Source organism: Colletotrichum destructivum, chromosome 1 (genome assembly GCF_034447905.1).
Source record: "Colletotrichum destructivum chromosome 1, complete sequence".
NCBI classification, from domain to species: domain Eukaryota; kingdom Fungi; phylum Ascomycota; class Sordariomycetes; order Glomerellales; family Glomerellaceae; genus Colletotrichum; species Colletotrichum destructivum.
The window spans coordinates 4,821,823-4,845,583 of record NC_085896.1 but is presented as its reverse complement, the minus strand read 5'-3'; the positions used below and the strand labels follow the sequence as shown (position 1 = coordinate 4,845,583).

The window sequence follows — 23,761 nt, the reverse complement described above, 5'->3', positions numbered from 1 at the left end:
ATGACAAACGATCCCTTGTGTAAGTGCCAGGTATGACCGTGGGAGTGAGTAGTGAGCCTTCACTTCAGTAGTTCAAATATCGAAGTCGGGCGTCATCAGAAAAGAAGTGCAGCTGTATCTTTTTCCGGAAATCACGGAATAGTTGTCTCAGACACACCGGTATCTACACGGAGAGAGGGGGGGAGGGGGGCCTGGGCCGCGGTCCTTCGTGCGGAGATGCCACCGAGTGACGACGCTATCCTGAACTTTCGTCTACACAGTATGGTGCATTTGCGGGGAAACATCAGACGGGCAACAAACACACTTGGCCGCCGGGTCAGGATTTCGCCCGCCCATCTGATACTGACGTGATACATAAGCAAGCTGGACAGTCAAACATCTTGTCGCGCCCCAACATTGCTGACCTCGGACCCTACGGAGACTGCCTTGGGTTTTGACCTTTTCCCCCCTTCTGCCATTCCACTCCGCGCGATGTCTTCTCCGCCAAGTATGCTGTCCCGTAGCGTGTCCGGGAGGCACGAGGAGCTGTTCCGGGCTTTGAGATCCTTCCAGGCCCTGGAGGTGTTGGCCCGGCGGGGCTGGCCCCGGTTCATCCTGTCCGTCTTGCTGGGCATGGCGGCCATCAGACGGGCGAGCAGCCTGCTGAGCCTCGCCGCTCTCAACAACTTCACGCGAGACAAGTACGACTGGAGGCGGGAGCTGGTGGTCGTCACCGGCGGTTCCGGCGGCCTCGGGGATGGACTTGTCCGGAAGCTGGCAAAGAACTGTGTCAAGGTAGTCAGTCTCGACATCGTTCCGCCAAAGGACCCGCTGCGTGAGTCTGGGCCTACGTTCCCTTGCCTCCTCCCACACGGTCCATCCATCCATTGACAACGGAAGCAGCGTCCAACGCGTACTTTTACAAAACGGACATCACAAGTTCCACGTCCGTCAAGGAAGCCGCAGACCAGATTCGCCAGGATCATGGCGAGCCAACGGTGCTCGTCAACAACGCGGCAGTCATGCCGATAGCGTCCATCCTCGACGAGACCGAGGAGCAGATCCGTCGAGTGTTTGACGTCAACATCGTGGCCAGCTTCCTGCTGATCAAGGAGTTCATCCCCTCCATGATCAGGAACAACCATGGCCACGTCGTCAACATTGCGAGCATGGCAAGCTTCGTCACCGGCGCGAACAACGTGGACTACGCGTGTTCGAAGGCCGGCACCCTGGCCCTGCACGAGGGCTTGACGCAGGAGTTGCGCCATCGCTACAAGGCGCCGAAAGTGCGCACGAGGTGAGGCGAATGCCGAACATCCCCTCAGTCGCGGAACTGTCGCCCAAAGGAAAAAAACACAAAAGAAAATAAGACTAATGTGTGCAACCCCTTAACCAGCATTGTTCACCCAACCTACATCAGAACAGCCCTGATCGAGAAGGTTCACGCCGCGGGGCCCTTCAAGTCGGAACTACTGGAGCCCGAACCTGTCGTGGATGCCATTTTCAAACAGATCATGTCTGGGCGCAGCGGCCATGTGTATCTGCCGGAAAAGCAACGCAGAATTGTCGGGGCGCGAGGTTGGCCCTTTTGGGCTCAGGAGGCGCTGAGAAACACACAGAAGGATGTTCTTTTGCATTAGTTGTGGTTTCGGTGTTTTTCCCTTTCCCAAGACGAAAAGGGCTTCAGGAAACTACGGATAGAGGTGGAAACTCTACCTCGAGCGTGGCATTGCCACATCTTGCGGCGCGTCTGGGTGCATGAACTTTATGTGGTATTATTACAAACAACAACTCGGACTACTCAAGCACACTGTCTCTAAATTTATGCGGCACTGCAAATTTCAACCAGTCAAAGGTGGATGGATCTTAGTCCCCCCAGCGCTGCAGCCTCAATGACCGACACCTTGCGCAGCGGCCTCGTTCCGTATCTGCATGGTGGACTTGTACGTCTTGAACTTCCTGGCCGGAACGCCCCTCTTGAACATCTCATCGAGCTCTTCGTACGAGCGGCCGCCGGTCTCGGGCTGGAAGTACCAGAGGTAGAGAAGCGAGAAGAAGCACAGCCCGCCAAAGATGAAGGCGATCTTGGCGCCCAGGTTGGCCTTGTCCGGGTTGAACATGTAAGGGATCACAAACTGCCACATGACGTTGATCGAGTTCTGCGACGCGTACCCGATGGCGACGGTCTTGGCCCGGAGTCGCGACGTCGAGGTTTCGGCAAGGAGAGAGAAGGCGGTCGACCCGATGGAGACGTTGTACCACCAGCTGTAGATGAGGATGAAAGCCACGGTTCCCTTGATCATGGGCTGAGTGGTGCCTGTCCCTAGCCCTCCCGTGATGAGGAGGAACGCCGTGAGGATGCCCAGGCCGTAGAACGTGAGGTTTCTCCGGCCTACTCTGTCAATGACAGCGGCAGCCATCAGGTTGCCAACAATGGAGAGAACGGGCTGGGCAATCTGTAGCTGGTAGCTCATTGAGGTAGAGTAGCCAGCGAGTTGAAGATAGTAAGTGAAGTAGCCGGCAACCTGCGCAGGGGTTAGTTAGTATTAGTTAGTACATGCAGGTGGCCGCAGGTGGCCGCAGGTAAAAGCAGAATCGGTTGTACTTACCCATGCGATGCCGCTGAAAGCCTGGATGATCAAGGGCATGATGCTGATGATTGTTCGCCGCAGGTTGGACTTCTTGAAGCACTCCACATACGTGACGCCTTCCGTCTCCTCGCGGACCTCTTCCAACGTGCGTTCGATGAGAGCAAGCTTCGCTCTTCCTTCGTTGCCGGTGTGGCCAAGTCTGCCTAGACTCTTAAGGGCTTCTTCTTTCTTTCCCTTTGAGACGAGCCACCACGGGGACCTGGTAAGGAATTAGCTTAGTGTGACCAATGGAGACCAAATGAAGAGGTCCCCCCCCCAAAAAAAAAACCCTTACTCGGGCATGAATGGCCACAGAATGGCCGCAACTCCTGCAAAGCCGAACTGACAGCAGAAGACCGTACGGTACGCCCAGCGAGACTGGACCGTCCCCGTGTAGTTGATGACGATGAAAGCGACCAAGGGGCCGATGCCGTACGCTACGCCAACGCCGCAGGTGAAGATGCCGCGCAGGGCCAGGGGGGTGATCTCGCCGATATAAGAGACCATGATCGTGCCGACAGCGCCAACCATGAGTCCATTGAGGAGTTTTCCGGCAAAAAACACGGCATTGGTGGTGGCGATGAACTCAATGGTAACGGCGACGAAGGATATGAGAAGGGCGAGGGCGAGGACCTTTTTTCTCCCGATCAAGTCCGCCAACTCGGCCGAGGCAATAGACGAGATGACGGCGCTTATGTGATCAAAATCAGTCTTGGGAACTTGTGTCTTTCCTAAAGGAGAGGGGGGAGGGGTCTGCCTCTCGTTACTCACGTTGCGACGGGGGCGCCGCTGAAGGAAGATTGCCACACGGCCGGGAGCACGTAGTCGCCCTCGAAAGCGTATCCAAAGTCCTTGCGGAACTCGGGGATGCCGACGACGGCCCCGGCCGCCTGTACGTCGAAGCTGAGGAGGATGATGGTCCAGCAGGCGTAGACGCACCAGGCGGACGCCCACGGGTAGCGGACCAAGGACTTCCAGATGCCCAGCTCGTGGTCTTCAAAGTCGGCCGCCTGGGCCAGCTGGGAGTCGGCGCTCAGTTCGAGGTGCTTGGCGTTGGAGTCGACTTTTTCGGCTTCATAGCCGTCGTGGTGGGTAGCCATTTCGAATGATGAGGCTGGTAGCAAGAACTCACAACAAAAACTGACCGTTGTTGAACTTGCTTGTGGTGTTCGACAGTTGGCCGGTGCTATCTTGATTTGGAAGAGCGTCGACTGTGTGGGTTACAACAGACATTTATTAATACACTACGTGAATCGGCCAACAAGCCGCGACGCTGCGTTACCCCAAGATCATGACGAAATAGAGTTTCTGGGGGAGGGACTTCAGCCAGATGGTCTGGGGAGGGTCACCCATCACGGCGGCACTTCTTCCCAGGAACCGTTCAGCGGCAACCTTGTCCCCACGGGGAACTGAGATCAGGCGGTGGACCCGGACAAGGAGTGCCCAACATGTGTCAATCACTCAATATCCCGAGTCGGAACCCCGAGGCTCTGAAGTCCTCTTTCGGTATGGGTCAACTTGGACGTGAGGAGGGGAGGGGGGGTTCCGCGTTCCGGTGGGTGCTTCGCATTTCCTATTCTGGATGATCCCACCTAGCTTCAAAACGGACCAGGTGCCCTTTTGGCCCCCCCCCCCCCCCCCCCCCATAAAGTTGTCGATCTACACTTGTACATCCCAGGACTTTTTGTAACTCGCCAAAAAGCTCCAGGAGTCTCTGATTGCCTGTTCAGGAGACGAGAAGCGATTCATTTTGGATATTCTCTACATTTAGCGCCGATATTAAGGTTCGGCGTACTGAACGAACGAGTCCCCGTCATCTTGATACGTCCATCAAGTCCACAACGAACACGACCGGCAACGTAAAAGACAGGGCCGATACCTAACATCAAACTGTAATCATCCGACCAAGTATCATCAGACCAAGTATCATCAGACCAAGTATCAAGTCAATAGAGGAGCAGATATCAAGCCAAGTCGATCCCGACTACCTCCGAGCAACAATTCACCGCGTGGAGGAAGAGCCAGACATCTTCACAACGCCCCCCCCCCCCCCCCCCCCCCCCCCCGCCCCAAATGGCACCTTTACAACCGCAATTCAGAGGGACGGCTTCCCTCACTCAGTTCCCGTCGAAGCCGCGCGTCTTCATCTTGACGGATATCACCAACGAACCCGACGATGCCGAGTCGTTCTGCCGATACCTCACCTACGCCAACCAGTTCCGCACTGAGGGCGTAGTCGCCGTCACGTCGACATGGCTCAAGAACAAAGTGGCGCCCCAGAACCTCCACGAAATCGTTGACGCCTACGAGAAGGTCGTCGACAACATCAACGCCCACACCCACCCGGGCTTCCCCTATCCCTCGGCGCAGAGCGTGCGGGATCTCATCAAGTCTGGACCCCCGGTGAGTCATTTCGTGTGTTTACCCCGTGTGTGCGCGCGGCGGTTCCCCCCGCAACAGGGCCTTACTGAACGACGGGCTTCTTCTTATCACAGGTCTACGGCATGGAGGCAGTCGGCGACGACATCCCACTCAGCCAAGGGGGCGAACTGCTCCTCGAGCGGCTCACCGCGCCCGAGGAGGATCCGCTCTGGGTTCTCGTGTGGGGCGGCGTCAACGTGCTCGCCCAGGTCCTGCACAAGATCCGAGACCGGCCGGACGCGGCCAAGCTGCGCGAGAAGCTGCGCGTCTACACCATCTCCGACCAGGACGACTGCGGAGGCTGGATCCGGCAGCAGTGGCCCGACATCTTTTACATCTGCTCCGTCCACGGTTGGAACCAGTACCAATGCGCCGCGTGGACCGGGATCTCGGCCCCTTGCTCCGGCGACGTCGGGGGACCGGACGGCTCCAAGGTGACTCACGAATGGGTCAAGGAAAACGTCCAAGTCGGGCCCCTGGGGGCTGCGTACCCCGATTTCGAGTTCATCATCGAGGGCGACACGCCGACGTTCCTCTACCTTGTCCAAAATGGCCTCGGCGTCCCGGAAGAGCCGCTCTACGGATCTTGGGGAGGCCGGTACATCCCGGCCAACGTGAGCCCAAAGGGCCTCTCTTCCAGGGGGCACTTTGCCGATGCCATTGACACCGTCATCGGCGTGGACGGCAAGCCTCACAGATCCAGTCAGGCCACCATCTGGCGCTGGAGGAACGCGTTCCAGGACGATTTTGCCGCGCGCATGCAATGGACTTTGACGTCGGATTTCAGCAAGGCCAACCACCACCCCGTCGTCTCGGTCAACGGCGACTCCGGCTTGGCGCCGATCCGTGTCGAGGCCGACGCCGGGGGCGTCGTCTCTCTCGATGCGTCCAAAAGCTACGACCCCGACGGCGACAAGCTCAGCTTCAAGTGGTACCAGTACCGCGAGCCCAGTTCGCTGCAGACGTATCATGGCCTCGAGGTGTCCGACGTGGAGATCAAGCCCTCCAACGACGACGGCAGCAGGGTGGAGGTGAAGATTGCCCCTGCGGACAAGTCCTGCATTGTGTTTAGGGAGAAGATTCCTCTCGAGCGCGGCCTCCCTCTCCACGTGATCCTCGAAGTCAAGGACAACGGCACGCCTTCTCTGACGAGCTATCGCAGAGTGATTATTCAACCCGTCGATAGGGACTTTAAGTCAAGGAGATAGCCAAGTCAAATATAATGGTACATTCCCTCATCCGTTCATGAGAAATGATTTCTTGCAATGCGCCGATGCGCACATGGCGAGGCACTAATTAAGTGTTTGAACTCCAACCCCGACCCCCCTCCGTATGTCGCCCTCCAACATGGTGAGGCTGGTGCTGCAGAATATCCTAATCATCCTCCATCCGTGGGAACTCCCAGTCCGATCGGCAGTGGGACGGCGTACCCCGGCCGATTTGCTGCTCCACGAGGTGCCGAGGCCCCCGGATGGGAGGGATCCACTTTCCCCGTTGGAGGTCCGTCTCGGGTTTGGAGCTCCGCCGGCTTTAGGTTTCAGCCAATCCCACTCTAGCGTCTGCCCCCCGCCACGCCACCCCAGGTACCACCTAGGCACCCTAGACTTTAGACTGTCCCTTGGGTAAAGGGCCTTAAATTGCGTCTTGGGGCGTCTTTCTCTCCCCCTCTGTTTGCTTCAACCTCCACCCTCCTCGCCCGACTGACCGTCTACATCCCGCATTTCGCTAGCTCACTACTGCGCGTGTCCACGTCCACGATGGTGCGCTTCAACACGGATACGGATCTCCCTGATCTTACCGGCAAGGTCATTCTCGTCACCGGGGGCAACGTCGGCCTCGGCAAGGAGACCATCACCCAGTTCAGCAAACACAACCCTGCCCACATCTATCTCGCCGCCAGGAACGAGTCCAAGGCCCTGGCCGCCATCCAAGACATCAAAAAGACAGTGCCCAATGCCGCCCCCATCACCTTCCTCGAGGTCGACCTGACGTCGTTCGAGAGCGTCAAACGCGCCGCCAGCGAGTTCCGGTCCAAGTCCGAGACGCTGCACATCCTCGTCAACAACGCGGGCATCATGGCCTGGCCGCCCGGCACCACCAAGGAGGGGTACGAGATCCAGTTCGGCACAAACCACATGGGCCACGCCCTCTTGACCAAGCTGCTGCTGCCCACCCTGCAGCACACCGCCAAGACCGGCCCGGATAAGGATGTGCGCATCGTCTCGCTTTCCTCCATGGCCGAGAGCTGGGTCCCCAGCGACCTCTACAACTTCGCCGACCTCAAGACCGACATGGCATCGGTCGGGACCTGGGCCCGATACGGCGCCTCCAAGGTCGCCAACATCCACCATGCCAAAGCGCTCGCCAAGCGGTACCCCGAGATCCGCTGCGTGGCCGTCCACCCGGGCGCTGTGAGCACGAACCTTGTCAGCGGTCCCGCCGCCAGCTGGCCCATCATCAAGCCCCTCATCGGCTTCGCCTCGTGGCTCGCCTTCTCGTCCGTCTCCAACGGCGCCAAGAACCAGATCTGGGCCTCGGTCAGCCCAGACGCTGAAACCGGCGTCTTCTACTGGCCGGTGGGTGTCAAGGGAAGGGACTCCAAGCACGCAAAGGACGAGGACCTGAGCGAGAAGCTGTGGGAGTGGACTGAGAAGGAGCTGGAAGCGTATGCTTGACACTGTCTGGGTAGCAGGTGCAGCGTAGCGAGTACCAAAGGGAGTATGGATGTAAAGTATTTCTTTCCCTGTCAAAACAATTAGCATCTTGATCGTTTCAAATAGATGGATGATGAGACCTTTTTTTAATAATGAAAAATCCTGGCATGTTTTATTAGGCATTTCTTGATTTCAGTCAGAACATAACGAACAATGCCTGGGCATCCAGATTGTTCAACACAATTGCAGAACAATCATGCAGCATCCGAACTAATTCGTGATTCGGCGATTCAGTCATCAACCAACCATCAAACTAGAGTTTACCAATGGCTCGTGCAGTAATAAACTACGCATGGTTTCCCAGCTGAGTGCAATAATGTTAACACTGCTGATATCCCCTGTACCAAGCAGCAACCTCGGGTTTTGGTTTATCGAACCTGATTGATCCGTAAAGGTAAACCCAAAATGAGACGAACGGTCCTAGACCGCTAGTATATGAGAGCATGACATATAGACTGTCGAGTCGATCCCGTCGCGATCTTCATCATTAAATAACAACGTGGAGCAACCTGAAAGAGAAGAAAACCGAAGCTGGTCTGCCTTGATCACACAAGGGTTATACCCGAGATTGACGAACCGGGATTACGGGGTCTAATAACGGCCGAAATCTACCGCAGCAGCCAACAGCTTTGTAAGCGATCGACTTGATCGAATGTCAGCAAGCCGAGGGGAACGAATGAGAGGAAGGAACCTGGCTGCTGACAGTCAGGCGTTGTTCGACAGAGCCTGAGCTGGCGACAAGATCACGGGTATGAATTGTTACTTTCTTCAACGCTCCAGGCTTTTTGGCCACGAAACCTAAAAAGAAAATTGAGCATTCTTCGATAGGGGAAAAAGACACCGGCGCAAGCTGCTTTAAACCAGAACTTTTCAGCTAACAAAATTCAATCGAGTTTGATAACAACAGGGGAGTCAGCATTCATCAGCCCGCATGACTTATAGGTGAGTCGAGACTTTGATCGTCCAAACCTGGTGCTCTCATTGGTTTCATTGCCGGTGGGCTGCCGAGTCCACTGCCTGTTTTGACCGGTAACCCAAATGGGTTGGAAACCATCCTTAGCGGATGCTTAGTTCCTGTGGGCGTCGGTTATATCATATCTCAGGGAGTCTGTCTGCCCGTCTCACTTAGTTGGACCGACGACGGACGGACTTTTAATAATCAATTACTGCACCCGGTGACCAACCACTGCATGTTCTCCTACACCATCACGCGTTTCGGGTCCGAAAACAAGGTTGCTCGATACTGATTTCAGCAAGTGCTGACAGCCTTAAGTTCACATTACACATCACATATGTTTGTCATCTTGGACAAGAACACCCCATCTCACTATGTCGTGTGGGGCTAACAGTTGACGTTCTACATCTGGACACAATTTGATTACCATGTCTTAGTTCTCTGCTCTCACTTTCTGCCCAGCGGGATTTTCGATCGAAACCATTCACCGGGAATATACATCGCACGAGGTTTCGACTTATATTTCAAAGAAGTACTTAAGTTGTTTCATGTCCGTTGGTTTTTGGAACTTGTTACCCATATAGGCTTTCCCAATCACTCTCTATACCATACCATTCAACTGCTACGTGCATCGGTTGAATTTCTTGCAGATTACAAAAAAAAAAAATTTTGGAAAAAGTTCTCAACTTGTCAAAAATGGCTTACCAAAAAATTCTTCTCCTCGGAGTATGATGCCTACCCTGCCTTGATCTTGGACTCGTTTCAAACAGCTAAACACCCCCTTCTTAGTCTACCGGAAGCCTCGGCACCAAGGTTCTCGAGGCTCTTATTGCTAACGGTAGCTTTGAGGTTGCTGTGCTTCTTCGTAAAGCCCTGCCGGAGACTCCATCGGGTGTCAAGGCGACCGTGGTGGATTTCGACTCTGCCGATGCCTTAACCGCCTCCATGAGGGGACAAGACGTTGTCATCGATGCAACTGCGGCAGCAGACCCCCAGGTATCCATACGCCTGATGGATGCCGCGGCCAGCGCCGGCGTCAAGCGCTTCATCCCCTCCGAGTTCGGCATCGACTATACAAATCGCAAAGTACGGTCGCTGCCGGTATTCCAAGGAAAGGACGCCGCAATGCAGCATCTTCAGAAGCTTGCGGACGATGGCAGGCTCTCCTTCACAGCGATCTCGAACTATGCCTTTTTGGACTGGGGTCTCTGGACGGGCTTCTTGAACATCGATTTGGCGAACAAAAAGGTGGACCTGATGAACGACGGCAGCGTCCGGATGTATTGCACCGTTCTTTCCTCTGTGGCAACCGCAGTTGTCACCTCCATCCTCAAGTCGGAAGAGACGAAGAACCGCGTCTGTTGTATCTACAACGTCCACAAGAGCCAGGCGGAGTTAGCGGCTTTGGCGCAGGAAGCCTTGGGTGCTGAGGGTTGGCAGACGACGAGCACGGATATGGACAAGGCTTTCGACAATGCGCGCGCGAAGTGGTCTTCCGGCCACATCTCACCCCAAGTCGCCGGCGACATAATTCGTTACGCGGCCTCGACTCCAGGATTTGTCGAGATCCTCGAGCACGATGACAACGATCTTCTTAACGTCGGTCCTCTGACCGACGAAGAGTTGAAGCAGGTCATCAAGGAAGTCTACCTGCAGGTCAAGGCGACCTGACTAGCTTATCTGGGATCTTTTTTTATGTCGGGGGTTTGCTCATGGAATCGTTTAAGTATATCAGGAACTCTATGTGTTTTTTTGTGACTCTACCTCCTGCGCCTGGAATACTGTTGCAACCATGATCATTGGACCTATAGCCAATAGCTTATGACCTTACTTTGTCTTTGAACATTAGTGTTCATGTTCAACCTTGGGTGCAATCAATATCTAATTCGCTCTAATTCTTCTAATTGATCTCTGCAGTTTGAAGTGTCTGTCAAGACTAAATTAGCCACTTGATCTTGATCCTCCGACTCTGGTTACGAACAAGGCCCTCCCATAGCTTTATGACTCCACTCTCAGGTACGAGTTACTGAATCTGGAACGGGGAAACTCATTCAAAGGATCTTATCCAAGATACAAGGTCAGGGATACCCGTCGTCTAGTGTCAGGACCGGAAGGGCTACCCGTAGGTGACTGGCACCGTTCCCTCATTTCGGGAACCCTGTAGTCGCGTGCTAGTACGGTTGCCAATCTAACCATGACGGATGCGGCCACGCCTGGCAGCTGTTTATTTCCATCGTGATTCAATGAACAGCCGGCTAAATCACTTCCGAGTGTTGGGTTCCATAGATGAGCCTATGTCTTTGCCAGACAACAGTTTGAGATATTGGACTGGGGGAACAATAGAGCCGTGACTTGGGAATGGTCTGGTGGTGCCTGAAGCACACCGAAAATCATTGTCTGTATCACGCGCATCGCATCCCGCATCTTGTGGCAGCTCCACACCTCACCATTTGCGGACAGGACGCAAAGATCTACACATTTTAACAGAATCAGTATGTTGTCAGCTAGCATTTTTACGCCGGAATTACGAGGTGGGAGCCGTACCTTTGGAGAGGCGGCCCCAATCCTTCTTCGTCAAACCTGCGCGCCCACTCTGTTCTAGAGGTTACGTATTATGACAGTACTTCCGAAAGTTACCCTGGCAATATGGAGCCCACTGATCTCCACAGTCTCTAGACACTGAAATGAGACGCACGCAACAGGTTCCGCGCCCAGCTGTTCTCAACGTCATTGCCTCTGGCTTTGTGTCAACTTTGGGTGTGTCTCGGGGAGTACTCATATTAGTACCGACAGGATCTTGGACCGTCTCAAAAGCTCAGCTCTTAGATTCAACATCAAGGCAAACAGCTCTGCACAAGGTGCACCTCTGGGACTTTCTCGCGCAAGGATGCAGGTGGGGGGGAATGGGCTTCCAGAGGCGTGTGGAGATGGCAACGGGCCGAAGTCTGCTCGGACCTTCAGCGAACGACAAATGAGACGCTTGCGACTGGCTTGTGTGGGCTTTGAGGCGGCTGGGTTGTATATGGCTATGTTCGGTTGAGCGGCAAGTGCTTCGAGGTGAAGAGGCGAAAAGGCGGCGGCGGCTACTTGCTGAATCTACACTAGCTCAAGATTTATGTTCAAAGAATCGGCCCAACAGCTTGCTTGTCCTCGGTCGTCACACGAAATGTGGCCTTCAACACTTCAGAAGTCAGGGTAGTAGGGTAAGAGGAACACGTTCACCTGTCCTTCGCCGGCACGACAACCCATCACAATCCCCTCATTATAGGTCAAAATTCGAACTCAAAGCTGGCTTGATCGATATGGTATCGATACCCCGACAGTAAGTGGGCCCTCGGGCGTTTACTCACGGGTTCACGTGGGCCTCATGTCACACCCCCATCATCTATCAACCCCTTTTCCCTGCGAGCTCTCGCGAGGTCCTCGCGTGGCGACCGGAAAGTTGGACGGAATCTTGCCGGTGGGAGCTGACGGCCGTTGAAGAATTATGGCCCCGGCGGGTCTCCCTGACATTTCGAGAGATCCCGTTGGATGATATCTCGTGCCCGTGTAGGTGCTTTGACATAATTCTGTATCCCCTTGCCAGCCGTGACGATCTCTTGAGCCCCTTGGTTTGACTTAGTCCAGGGTTGGCCTCAGAATCCACCCACAGCGAGCCTCCCTTTTCACCGTTTGGGCTATTGATCGACCTATCAAGCAGTTTCATCAGGGGCAGTGGGCTTGTGAGAAACTAGATCCATCCACTTGTTAAGCGATGGTTCTGGAGCAAGGCTTCCCATCCGGTCTTCCCTGCCGCTCTCCATACTCGCAATAGCCATGCCCTCGCTCCCCGCCCATCAGGTTTGGCTCGTAGAATTTGGGACTGCAAAATTGAGGAGATGGACCGCGGAGTCTTAATTGACGAGTTCCCCCAAACCCGGATCCTTGACATCCTCCGGTCTCTTCTGTCTTCCCGCGTTGTCTCGACTTTGAGATCGACGCAAACAAACAATGATTGGACCAGGCGGAGACGCGCCCATGGCGCTCGGCGTCCTTTGGGGCTTAACGGGACTCACTCTATGCTTCGTTTTGCTGCGGCTGTACACACGGCTTGTTATCCTTCAAGCTTATGGTATTGACGACCACTTTTACAACTTTGCCTTCGTAAGTGGCTACCTAGTGCCCATGACGCCCATGCCGGGCTGCTTTGCTTGGGTGATACTAACGCATCGCTCCTCAGGTTCTTTTCGTCGCCTACGATGTCATGCTCACGATTTCTTCCTACTACGGCTTCGGCAGGAATGTAATGGAAATCGAAACGCCGGACGTACCACCGGCGATTTTGTACGAGGCCATCGGCACCACGATCCTCGTCTTCGCCATCGTCGTGTCCAAAGCTTCGTTGGCATTGTTCCTCCTCCGACTTGTGAACACACGCCTGCATCAAATCGTCGTTCTTGGTCCAGTCATCATCCTTTTTCTCTTCGCCGTCGTTTCGCTCTTGGTCTTCTGGTTCTCGTGCGCACCGATAGAATTCCTCTGGAACCGATTCATCCCCGGCGGAGTCTGCCACATTGACCCTGGTCCTATCTCTACAGCGGCTGGGTCATGGAGCGTTGTTGTCGACTTCTGGTACGCTGTGACACCCTGGGCATTGTTGTGGAATGTACAGATGCCGAGACGTGAGAAACTCCTCATCAACGTGAGTATGAGCTTGGGTGTAATGTAAGTCCCTTTCCCTTGTCTTTCCTTTGGCGACAAGAAGCTGACACTTTTCAAGTGCTGGTGCGTGTGGTATCAAGAGAGCATTGGAGCTTAAAAACCTCAGCAGCTTGAACTTCACCAGTAAGCAGCTTACTATGCTCATTGCTAGTGTCACGATCAGCATGCCGCTAGCGCAGGGGGTATAGAATTTGCTAACATGATCTCTTCAACCAGAGGATACGGTCCAGCTTATCATTTGGCATGCGTGTGAGCTTGCGGTCACCATGGTCTGCATCGGCATCCCAGTCTGTCGCCCCCTTTTCAAAGGCTGGCTCAACAAATTCTCCTCCCGAGGCGACAGCAACCCTGGTCCATACACGAGAAACCTGACCGGGTCCAACGGCGGTTTTGGTCTGAGAACGATAGGAGGCACCGACTACACAGTAAGGGTTGGAATGAAGACACCCGAGTTGGATTTGAGCAGCGCTGCTGGCCGAAGTGGGGGGGGTATCATTGGAGTCCCTGCTAAGCCTATCGGAAAGGCATATGGGGACGACAACAGCGTGGATTCGATTCTGGGTCCTGAGGACCGCCATGGCCATGCACGAGGCATGGATACTGACGGGTATTCAAGTGAGGAGGGCAAGAGCGGTGCTCAGAATATCTGGGTGAAATCCGAGGTGCTGGTCAAGTCGACAGCAAGGGGTTGATTCCACGCCAGCCGGTCATCCTTGCTTGAAAGAACTTTGTTCTTTTCCTGACCATCACCGATAATCGAGTGATCGCCGAGGGATTTTATGCCAGGACTTGCGTTGCGGAAGTTTGATGATAGATAATGATCACACATAAATAACCCTGAACCTAACATTAGCCGGCGTTTGACAGAAGAGTTGGTCATTCTTACGACCGGTGTCTATTTTCTCCAGAAGTTTCCATTGTCTTGGTCGAACCCGCTATTGGCTATCCGTCTTGCCATCATGCTCTGCGACTAGTTATAGGTGCCATCAAGCATTCCTTCAAGCTTACGTATACCACAATGAACACAAAGGGAACGCTCTGCCACTTACTGCTAATTAAGGCACTCTACATTGCGGGTGCTGGCATCCAACGAGTGTACCACCTTGTTACTCTATCATAGCAGAATGGGTGACATGTATGTAGGCTGCGATTGTTCTTCACGTCATGTATAACAGTCTATGGCAACAGGCGCGATGCCTGTGTTTCCAGGGTAACATAATAAAACATCAAAATATAGCCGCTGACCCTATAAGTCAATTTCACCACTTCCAACACTGTACCTACACACTTACCCCAGATTCGTTTGATATTTGATGAGATCAAACCTCCAGAACCCAGCAATAGCAATGTTCGAGTTTTCGGGCCTTCTCTCTGCTGCTGGCAGCCGAGACAATGTTTATGAGAGCAGCCTGACACGAAAGATGAGGCATAGCGGACAGACGCCAGCCAAGGATACCGCGCGGTGATGCATGGTCAAACCAGTTTCCAGATTCGTCGGAATTGATTCGTAGCGCGAGGTCTTGTAGACTTCTTGCACCACGGTTTTGCTCAAAATAATCAAGGCCGCCGTCCACGGATGACCGAATGCAGGAAACTTGAAGGACATTTTGTCTACCTATCCAGAGAGAAGCTATCCGCGGGTTCGGTTGCCTCCTCTTTTGACAAGACTTCCTATTGTATCTCATGGGGTAATTCATGATAGCGGACGTTTCTTTTGATAAATTTAGCTCTTAAGTCTTTTTGGGTTCTCAGGTCAGAAAACATGATAAAATGCCTGCCGTATGTAAGGCAGCTTACGAAGAAGAAAGTTCATCTGTAGTAGCTAGTGTTTTCATCTTGTTGTATACCTCAACATAAGTGTACCCTCTGGAGTGGCGGCTTGACGATTATTGGATATGATTGTTGAGCTCCCGATGAGGAATCTCTTTTCCTGTATCACGCCTCTGAAGCCGGCAAAGTCGCTGTGCTTTTTGCGTTTCCCAAACACAGTCTCGAACTCCAGCACTTCTTTTGCGAAACTGGCAACTGGGAAAGTTTTCACCGGCTCCGTGGTTCTGCCATTGCCCAAATTCCTCAAGCGAATTGTTCTCTGACTGCTCTCGGTATACCGTATGAATGACATATCCTTTTCCAAACTGCTTCAGGTTGAAGACGTCTTCAGAGACCACATTGCTTGGTGACATTAGGCTCGGATAGTCTGTTGAAGTCAATTCTTGTCGTAGTTGAAATTTATTTTAGTACAACATTTCATTGATTAATGCAGGGTTTCCGAGTTAAGATTCAGAGCGACTTCAAAGCGGTTTCCTCGGACACGAAGGTGCCCCCTTCGGTGTGTAATCGATGAAAGACAGCATTAGCCTGCACCTAGCCTTTCATTTATCAATCTCGGTCTTTCTCCACTTTCGTTTTCATCCAAAAATCTGGCGGCTTCTAGAAACAATGATTCGAGTGAAGCTTCGGTATTTCAAAAACCTGATTTCATCTGATTCCTCCCTAGAGTTTCCCCCTCCGTTTTCCACGTCTCTAGTGGATGCGACACATTCCAGGCACAGTCTCTTGAACATAAGCCACTAATGCCTTTGAAAATTAATGCAAATAGATACCGAGAAAAACCACATGAACATGATTCCAAGGCCACAATGCCCCTAGAAATCCCCTTCGTCGACAGTTCGTCGCGCCAGACAGACTCGTCTTCATAGATGAGGGGAGAGGTTGGGCTTCTACAAAAAGACGGTACCATCCGGTGGTTAAAACCACTGTAGGCTGCTCTAAAACACACAGCGAGAGTCCGCCTTGTGATGTACACGTTCCTAAGATTTGCAGCCCGGGACCTCGTTCCGACACCGTCTCTGAAGCGCAAAACGGAGTTTGCAAACCAAACACCTACACCTCGCTTCCCGAGAACGACCCCATTTGTTAGTTAAATGGCTCTGGATCGGGTGAATAAATAGCCCATCCCGATTCTGAACACAATGTCGAAAGAGCAACCTCGTACGCTTTCATTAGCCGGCCCGCATCGGCACAACCCTCCAGCCAGTACCAATCGAACGCGGGACGGTGCTCCGGACGTATCCCCACTAGGGTCACGCACTCCTACCTTTGCGAAACCAGCGCACAGACCCACTATATTTCCAGCTACATTAATTGTTGTTTGGGAAGATGTATTACCAACCAAGGCCTGCTGGCGAAATGGCATCGCGTCAGATTTCGGCTCTCTAGTCACACTCTGAAGATTCTAGGTTCGATCCCTAGGTAGGTCGCAATGTTTTTGTTTTTTGTTTTTGCATATCTGCATGCAATTATTGCGGTAAAATACACTGGGCTTCTTCTTTTGATTCCCTGTTTCTGGCTCCCGGCACTTTGTTTCCTCAGTTTCCATTGCTTCTTCCCCCCCTTGAATGTACACTTGCATTCCGCTTAATGACCTTGGTTCCGTTCTTTGAAGTGCTGCGCCGTCCCCGCCATGCAACGGCCACCATGTGCCAGCTGTCAAGTATCAGGGTCCAGACACAATCAACCAATCGCAGAGTTTGGATAACACAAGCCCGGGCGCAACCACCCCCACCGATCTCGGGACGGGAGCTCTCCCGACGATACCCATCCATCTTTTTTCCAACCGGACGTCGTCGACGCCCTTTTGCGTCTTCGACACCCCGCGAGACCTCACCGCCGGCCACCAAGCAAGCACTCGAGAGGGGCAGAACAAAAGGAGGTCGTACCGTTCAGCGTCGGCACCGCTCCCGTGCACTCCATTTCCCCCCTTCCTCTCCTTCCTTCACTTGCGACTCTTGTTTTATTTCACCCTCGACAGTGTCGGCGGCCCGCGCAACGATCCTCATTTCCGAACCCTCAAAACCCTCCCGAGATACTCCCCCACGATGTCGGCCTCCCTCCCCGGTGGCCGCGAGCTGCCCGCCTCCCAACATGACCTCAGCACATACTGGGGTCGCGTACGACACAACATGGGCCTAACGGATCCGAGGTACGTCTCACGATTTCCCTTCTACGCCGCACCCAGTTTGCGCGCATCGTGCGCTGGGCCGTCTCGCTACACCGAAGATGTCTGCGATCAGAGTGTCCACGCGTGTCAGAACTAGAAGACATCGCTGTGATAAACGTCCTTGAAGCAAAGACAGGATTGGCTAACACTTCGCTCCACGCTCCCACAGCACCCTCCTCGTCGGCGGCACCGGACTCGAGCAAGCGAAGTCCCTTCTCACCGACTACAAGCAAGGAAAGATCCCGTTCATGACCCCCGACCTCTGGAAGGCCAAGAAGGTCGTCGACTCGACCCTCCACCCAGGTGCGACGAGCCCGTGAAAGCTACAACATTCTTCCCTTTGCACCGCTACGCCCCCAAAGGGGACTCGTTTCTTTTCCGACTAACACGCAGGCGCGCGCCGACCGTCCAGATACTGGCGAACCTGTCCTCCTTCCCTTCCGCATGTCCGCCTATGTGCTGACCAACCTGGTCGTCACGGCCGGCATGCTCCAGCCGGGCCTTGGAGTGAGACCTCCTTCCCCATAAATCCTTTTCAGTTCTCACAACCAGACCCCTAACGCGCAACCACGTAGACAGCGGGTACGATTGCGTGGCAGATCATCAACCAGTCCCTCAACGTTGCCATCAACTCGGCGAACGCGAATAAGTCTTCCCCCCTCTCCTGGCGCAAGCTAGGCGAGTCGTACGCCATGGCGGTTTCCGTCTCGTGCGGTGTCGCCGTCGGCCTGAACAAACTTGTGCCGCGCCTGCGCAACCTCACCCCGGCCACCCGCACGACCCTCACCCGCCTCGTGCCCTTTGCCGCCGTCGCCTCGGCCGGTTTCCTCAACGTCCTCCTGATGCGCGGCGAAGAGATGCGCACCGGCATCGACGTCTTCCCCGTTCTCTCCGACGCCGAGCGCGCGCGCAAGGAAAAGGAGGAGGGCGCCGGCGCCGGCCAGACCCAGTCCCTCGGCCGTAGCAAAAAGGCGGCTCAGATCGCTGTCGGCGAAACCGCCGCCAGCCGCGTCTTCAACTCAACGCCCATCATGGTCATTCCGCCCTTGGTTCTCGTCCGTCTGCAACAGCAACAGTGGCTGAAGCAGCGCCCACGCCTGACTGTGCCCGTCAACCTCGGTCTCATCCTGGTGACGAGCTACGCAGTCCTCCCGCTGGCTCTGGCCGTCTTCCCCCAGCGGCAGACCATCAGCGCCGACAAGTTGGAGCCCGAATTCCACGGCCGCGGTGGGGCTGACGGCCTCGTCGTGTTCAACAGGGGCTTATAGACTACTGCCATGCAACTGGAATTGGCCAATCGTGAAAATCGGCATCAAGCGGATGCAGCGGGTGCCGCAGAGAAGATGAAAGGAATCCGGCGCTCCGGTGCGACTAGCGTATCTTGGACAATAGCAAGTCTTGCCGGAGTGTCTCTGATGTGCTCCCCACCGGCATGAGATGTCGCAACTGCATCCGTCAGAGGGGCCTTCCGTGCCCGGCGAGCGTGATATGGGTTTGGAAATTCGGTATCAGATCGGACGTTGAAAGTGTTTCATGCCTCCATGTTGCCCTTGGCACGGGAGCTCCGCCGATACCGTCCGACCTTTGAGCCGTGAATGAATTTGGCAGAAACTGATTTGGCTTGCTGGCTGTCTGGGTGCGTGATCCTCAGGGAGTTCGTTTGTCTTGCTATCTGCGGATCCTTAAGACACATATGCATTTGACGCATACAGTTGGCCCAGAGACCCACGCGACATCTTTAGATAGCAAATATCCTTTGCCAGTGAAGGCCAACAACAGCTGTCAAATCCTGGGGGCGTAGTGCTTTCCAGGCGGACTTGTACGTATCGCCAGCCTTTTGTTGTGATTTATTCGGGGTTTGTGAGTCGGGGTGGATTCAGGTACGGCTGGGGTCGACGTGCAACTGGCGAAGGTAAAGCGTTGCGGACAGCGCTAGGCAGTCCATGCTATGCAACACAGTGACGGGTAGGCAGAGCATTACCGAGTCTCTAACTGGGGGAGGTGGGCTCCTTCGAGCCATGGTGATGCCGATGAAGGTACGGGCCTCCCCCACGGTTGCTGACTTTTAGTTTGTCCGGGTACGTGGAAGAGGATGGCATCCCCAACGAATTCGGGGCACCACTATCGCGGCGACTGGGTCTGGAAATGGTGTGAGATGATATCATCCAGCGGGCGGTTGAACCGACTGCCTTGGGGCGGTATACCAAAATTGGCAAGGAGTCGCCACCGGAGGACGGAGAGACGGCAGCGGCGGACCACCGTCGCTGCCAACGGCGAAAACATCTCATGCATGAGGCACCTCTCTGCCTACTTCCACCTAGATAACTTCCCCAAGGACGGTCCGTTCGACTTCGGCACCCAACACAGAGACTGTTAGAGACCAATATCGCTAGGTGCAGTGCTGTGAATGAAGTAAGCCTGTCGACGCACTCGACAGCGAGTTCAGTTGTTAGCTCATGGGCATTGTCTCCTACTCATGGCATCCACCTGTAAAGTCTCTGTGTCCTTTGGCAGTTTCTTGGTAATTTACCTCCTGACCTCTGGACGACTCAGTCTTGCCTGTATTGTTGAGCCAATACATACCAGCTCCTGGAGACTAGGCAATATGGACGACAGGAAGACAGGGCTCCCTCTCAGCCCACGATGGCCCATCTGTCGGTTGCGACGGCTGAAGTACAGCCTATGCAATCGCAACCCCCCCTTTCCCCCCTCCAGACGCTTGGGAAGTGCCAGTGGGTGGTCGGCGACATGACAGCCGGTTACGTGCATGCTACAGGAGACGACAGGCGAGTCTGCGACAAAAGCACGGATCAAAAGCTTTGGGAAACGGAAAAGCAAGCTGAAAGACCCCCCCGACGAGTTTTCGCTCGAGGAACTGAAACCTCGCAGCCGTCAATTTGAGTGGTGGATGGCATCAGCATGCTCAGCCCTGGATGAAAAGGCACCGGGCGAGAACAGCGAGAGGCATGTTGCGAGACACCCTCAGCTTGGGTTTGCCGTAGGCAGAGCGGGGAGCCTCCGCTGGAGGCTAACCTGTGCGAACCACGGAGGGGTTTGACTGCTGTCTATCTAGCGGCGCCAATATTAATTGACAATGGCGGCCAAGCAACAAATCTCGCCCGTTGATTATTGTTTATGAGGGGGTGATATAGGTGGTTGTTCTGTGTCCCCTCACCAACAATGTTTCGCGCGAGGCACAGCATCTGGGCCCATGCCTGGCTAGTCTCGGTTGCCACGGATTCGATGTCATGGAGGTCATGCACGCACTTTACGCCACGCACCAGACGGGCACGCTGCAAAGAGAAGAGAGACTGTGAGCGGCAGCCATCGCGTCGACAGTGGGTCGGCTCCCTCGCATGCGTCTCGTTTCTTCGAAGTCCTTCTACTCAAGGGTCAAATAACACTCCCTAGCCTCCGGCGGTCTCGAGAATCGTCCGGTAGCATTGGTATTCCATTTTATCAGACAGCCAAAAGCTACGCGTTCAAATGGAACTTTTGTCGTGTGGGAAAAGATTTGTTTGGCGTCGACGGAGTCGCGCAGATACAGACATGGTGTTGGTTGGGAGGGGGACAGGACGTGACGTGAGGGAGGGGCTGATGACAACAGCACAACGAGAATGCTCTCTCGGTCCTGTCTGTGCCTGTGCCGTGTGGTAAGAGTGCGTACAGCCGTGGAGACAACGGGCTCCTTGTCTCCGCCGGTCTTTTGTCCTTCTAAACTTGAGCGATGCCAAGTGCCCTCCGTCGTCGTGATGGCTGCGACCCTTCGCCTCCTTCCCCCACCTTGTTGTAGCCTGCGCCTGTGATTGGTTGAAGGCGCCATAGGGTACCGCTCCCCGAAGACTCCATTGGCGCATTTTGGGACGGGAGGCAAGGATCTAGACGCTTGAGAGTGCTTGGAGATTCGTCCGCTACTGTGATGTGTGCACCGTTGGGTTGCCGCAGAGGAGACGGTGGGATCGGACCAAAAGCAGCGGTATCCATAGAGATCTCAAGCCCAAGAGACGGCCAGTGCTGGCTGGTCGAGTGAGTAGTCAAACACCATTCTGTCTTTCCGTTTGAACTGGTGTCTCGACACGGAGAGAAAGGAGTGTCCCCCTTTAACTTTTCATCCAGTGCGATGAGATCTTGGCCGACTGCCTGAAATGTGTGGATCATGCTTTTTGGCAGTGTTTGAACTGATCAACAGTACACCCAGTGCCACGAGGCAACGACGCAACTAGGCAGGCAGGCAGAACAAAGCCGGCCGGCGACCAAGGGAATTGCCAGAATATTCGGCTGAGGCGAAAATGCGAAATCTAAAGCCGGCGTTGGGTCCCGGGATGGGTACCCATCGTGTCTGCATCTTTTTGACGCTTTCTGACGTATTGCAGCCCTCAAGAGATGGTATTTCCGAAAACACAGCGTAGTAACTGGGTCGTGTTTCCATGAAATAAAGACAAAGATAGGCAGGGCTGTTTTGTCAGCAGCAAACCCCGTTACGATATCCGTATATTGCGTTGTATGTTCTCGTGATGGTGTCTGGTCTGCCCTGCCCTGCCCTGCCTGGCCGTGGAGCGGTGTCGTGGGGCGGTAACACCGGGGGCCGGCGGGCGGGGACTGGTTCCATTCATCCAACCATCCTTTGGTCCACCTGTCGATATCGCGGGTGCGCGGTTGGAGTTCGGTTTATTTACTGTGTACATATGTGTTCAGACCAGACCAGACAAGACCAGACCAGACCAGACCAGCCCGGTCCAGTCCAGCATACTGCGGTAGCTCGAGCGTGAGATTGTTCACACCAAAACCGAATACCTACTGACATTTGAGGGCCAGGTGCACCAGTACCACGCCATAGTGAACGGCGACGGCAAGGCGCTGTGCAACGACGTGACTTCGGAAGAGGCGACTTGGCCAAGCCGGCGGGACGCTAAACCCGTCTGGACAATGTTCGTGGAGGCAGATTGGCGGGCAGGCGAGTTAGGGTGGAGGGCGGACTCCAAGCGACCCGCCAAGTGCGTAAAGTGGGTGAGAGGAGTATGGCCGTGAAGCTGTTCCCCGGCAATGGGCAATGGGATTGGCGTGTCTTGATTTTGTGAGCGTGACAAGGCAAGCCGTGGGTAAAGTTGTAGGACCAAGGGCCGTGGAGCTAGGGAGCCGTGACTTGACCTAAGTGGGATGCCATTTTGTGGTTGTAGTTTTGACGATCTTGGAAACGATGACGATTGAAATAGCCCAGCGGGTTTGAAGCATACCATCGGGAAGTGAATCTCTTCAAGGACGTTGTTGAGGGTCAAAAAGTCGGCCGGGTTGCGGTTAGGTGGTGAAGCGGCGGGATTCACGGTGAAAAAATGGCGGCGCGCTAGAATGCGCCCAGACGGTCATTTCCAGCGTGGCGGCGCTTCCTTCCTCTTTTTGCAGTCTCACTCTTGGGTCCTGTCTGTCCAGGCAGGCTGTCCTGGTGGTGCTTTCTTAACCTTGCTCCTTCCGTCAGCGGCTTTGCACCTGCTGCTCTCGGTTCACGGTGTCGCTTCTTCCTCTCCGCCTCGTGTCACTGGTGGTGCTCTTCTCCGTTCCCCTGTTTTGCAATTGGCAGTCGCCGTTTCCCCTATTGAATGAATCAAACAGACGATGAAATGAAACCTCCCAGCCGTGCAATGCAAAAATAAAGAACCCGACCATGACCAGCAAAGCACTCCGCACATGAAAACGAAATATGGTGTGCGTCAAGGCCCGCAGTGACAGGCCCCTTGTACCTGCCGGAAGCACAGTGGCAAGGCGAGAGGCTAATTAATTAAGTGCACGGGAAGCACCTATCCCCTCCGGTGCCGACCCTACCTAGGGTGCCTACGGATACGCAGTTCGTACATCCAACATCCAGTCTCATCAACCTACGGACACTCTGTGACAATGTTGCCAAAACGTGGCTCAGCCCTCAGCACTGTCGGATGGGTTCAGATCGATTTGGCTAAGAACAGAGTGATTCCAGTGCTGCACCTCGAGTACTGAATCTTCCATGTGCGGCGGTACCGTCGGACGGCCTCGCTTCCGCTGCGGCATGGGCATATGTTGCGACATTAGTCGACATTGACTTGGATGCGGGAGTATCATGGAAGTGGGAAATATATGTCAGATAGCGAGATACCTGATTCATCATGTCAGATTGCTGTCGCCAGTGAGTACTTCCTATCTGTGTTGGTGGAGGTACGGATACGTCTCAATGTCTGAATCGAGGTGTGTGCACAGGGAACTGGAGAAGGCGCAGGCCGGAAAGTAAGGTACCTACCTACCTACCTTTGCCTCGACTCGTTCACTCGCCTTCTCCACTCCCGCTTCAGGCTACTAACGAGGCACTTTGTCTGACTGTCAGTCTGTCCGCAGC

At 54.4% G+C, this 23,761-nt stretch overlaps 7 protein-coding genes across 7 annotated transcripts; 6 read left to right on the top strand and 1 right to left on the bottom strand.

Annotated features, from left to right (window-relative positions):
• The first annotated feature begins 295 nt into the window (after window positions 1-295).
• CDEST_01457 (Putative short-chain dehydrogenase/reductase SDR, NAD(P)-binding domain superfamily) lies at window positions 296-1,747 on the top strand. The gene is made up of 3 exons (XM_062917616.1): window positions 296-814; window positions 883-1,276; window positions 1,376-1,747. Exons 1-3 carry the CDS (start codon window positions 472-474, stop codon window positions 1,617-1,619), a joined length of 981 nt encoding a protein of 326 aa, XP_062773667.1. The 5' UTR covers window positions 296-471; the 3' UTR covers window positions 1,620-1,747.
• CDEST_01456 (Putative major facilitator, sugar transporter, major facilitator superfamily) lies at window positions 1,656-3,789 on the bottom strand. The gene is made up of 4 exons (XM_062917615.1): window positions 3,381-3,789; window positions 2,905-3,300; window positions 2,589-2,829; window positions 1,656-2,504 (listed from the first exon to the last, which is right to left on the bottom strand). The coding sequence occupies exons 1-4, from the start codon at window positions 3,707-3,709 to the stop codon at window positions 1,869-1,871; spliced, it is 1,602 nt and encodes a 533-aa protein (XP_062773666.1). The 5' UTR covers window positions 3,710-3,789; the 3' UTR covers window positions 1,656-1,868.
• A 498-nt stretch (window positions 3,790-4,287) lies between these two features.
• CDEST_01455 (uncharacterized protein) lies at window positions 4,288-6,241 on the top strand. Its single transcript, XM_062917614.1, has 2 exons — window positions 4,288-5,012; window positions 5,105-6,241. The coding sequence occupies exons 1-2, from the start codon at window positions 4,683-4,685 to the stop codon at window positions 6,236-6,238; spliced, it is 1,464 nt and encodes a 487-aa protein (XP_062773665.1). The 5' UTR covers window positions 4,288-4,682; the 3' UTR covers window positions 6,239-6,241.
• A 546-nt stretch (window positions 6,242-6,787) lies between these two features.
• CDEST_01454 (Putative short-chain dehydrogenase/reductase SDR, NAD(P)-binding domain superfamily) lies at window positions 6,788-7,705 on the top strand (the record flags this gene model as incomplete). The annotated part of the gene is made up of 1 exon (XM_062917613.1): window positions 6,788-7,705. The coding sequence occupies one exon, from the start codon at window positions 6,788-6,790 to the stop codon at window positions 7,703-7,705; it is 918 nt and encodes a 305-aa protein (XP_062773664.1).
• A 1,350-nt stretch (window positions 7,706-9,055) lies between these two features.
• On the top strand, window positions 9,056-10,370 carry CDEST_01453 (Putative NmrA-like domain, NAD(P)-binding domain superfamily; the record flags this gene model as incomplete). The annotated part of the gene is made up of 2 exons (XM_062917612.1): window positions 9,056-9,425; window positions 9,489-10,370. Exons 1-2 carry the CDS (start codon window positions 9,396-9,398, stop codon window positions 10,368-10,370), a joined length of 912 nt encoding a protein of 303 aa, XP_062773663.1. The 5' UTR covers window positions 9,056-9,395.
• Window positions 10,371-12,569: 2,199 nt separating this feature from the next.
• CDEST_01452 (uncharacterized protein) lies at window positions 12,570-14,286 on the top strand. Its single transcript, XM_062917611.1, has 4 exons — window positions 12,570-12,842; window positions 12,919-13,403; window positions 13,459-13,523; window positions 13,617-14,286. Exons 1-4 carry the CDS (start codon window positions 12,690-12,692, stop codon window positions 14,090-14,092), a joined length of 1,179 nt encoding a protein of 392 aa, XP_062773662.1. The 5' UTR covers window positions 12,570-12,689; the 3' UTR covers window positions 14,093-14,286.
• Window positions 14,287-16,705: 2,419 nt separating this feature from the next.
• CDEST_01451 (Putative tricarboxylate/iron carrier) lies at window positions 16,706-20,563 on the top strand. The gene is made up of 4 exons (XM_062917610.1): window positions 16,706-17,382; window positions 17,570-17,703; window positions 17,813-17,907; window positions 17,976-20,563. Exons 1-4 carry the CDS (start codon window positions 17,279-17,281, stop codon window positions 18,666-18,668), a joined length of 1,026 nt encoding a protein of 341 aa, XP_062773661.1. The 5' UTR covers window positions 16,706-17,278; the 3' UTR covers window positions 18,669-20,563.
• The last annotated feature ends 3,198 nt before the right edge of the window (window positions 20,564-23,761 follow it).

Coding starts and splice junctions, on each gene's coding strand:
- CDEST_01457 (XM_062917616.1), top strand. CDS start 472: ATGTCTTCTCCGCCAAGTATGCTGTCCCGTAGCGTGTCCGGGAGGCAC. Junction 815..882: donor TCCGCCAAAGGACCCGCTGC/GTGAGTCTGGGC, acceptor CAACGGAAGCAG/CGTCCAACGCGTACTTTTAC. Junction 1,277..1,375: donor GCGCCGAAAGTGCGCACGAG/GTGAGGCGAATG, acceptor CCCCTTAACCAG/CATTGTTCACCCAACCTACA.
- CDEST_01456 (XM_062917615.1), bottom strand. CDS start 3,709: ATGGCTACCCACCACGACGGCTATGAAGCCGAAAAAGTCGACTCCAAC. Junction 3,301..3,380: donor AGCGGCGCCCCCGTCGCAAC/GTGAGTAACGAG, acceptor TGATCACATAAG/CGCCGTCATCTCGTCTATTG. Junction 2,830..2,904: donor CTGTGGCCATTCATGCCCGA/GTAAGGGTTTTT, acceptor ATTCCTTACCAG/GTCCCCGTGGTGGCTCGTCT.
- CDEST_01455 (XM_062917614.1), top strand. CDS start 4,683: ATGGCACCTTTACAACCGCAATTCAGAGGGACGGCTTCCCTCACTCAG. Junction 5,013..5,104: donor TCATCAAGTCTGGACCCCCG/GTGAGTCATTTC, acceptor TTCTTATCACAG/GTCTACGGCATGGAGGCAGT.
- CDEST_01452 (XM_062917611.1), top strand. CDS start 12,690: ATGATTGGACCAGGCGGAGACGCGCCCATGGCGCTCGGCGTCCTTTGG. Junction 13,404..13,458: donor AGTATGAGCTTGGGTGTAAT/GTAAGTCCCTTT, acceptor ACACTTTTCAAG/TGCTGGTGCGTGTGGTATCA. Junction 13,524..13,616: donor CAGCAGCTTGAACTTCACCA/GTAAGCAGCTTA, acceptor CTCTTCAACCAG/AGGATACGGTCCAGCTTATC.
- CDEST_01451 (XM_062917610.1), top strand. CDS start 17,279: ATGTCGGCCTCCCTCCCCGGTGGCCGCGAGCTGCCCGCCTCCCAACAT. Junction 17,383..17,569: donor ATGGGCCTAACGGATCCGAG/GTACGTCTCACG, acceptor ACGCTCCCACAG/CACCCTCCTCGTCGGCGGCA. Junction 17,908..17,975: donor TGCTCCAGCCGGGCCTTGGA/GTGAGACCTCCT, acceptor GCAACCACGTAG/ACAGCGGGTACGATTGCGTG.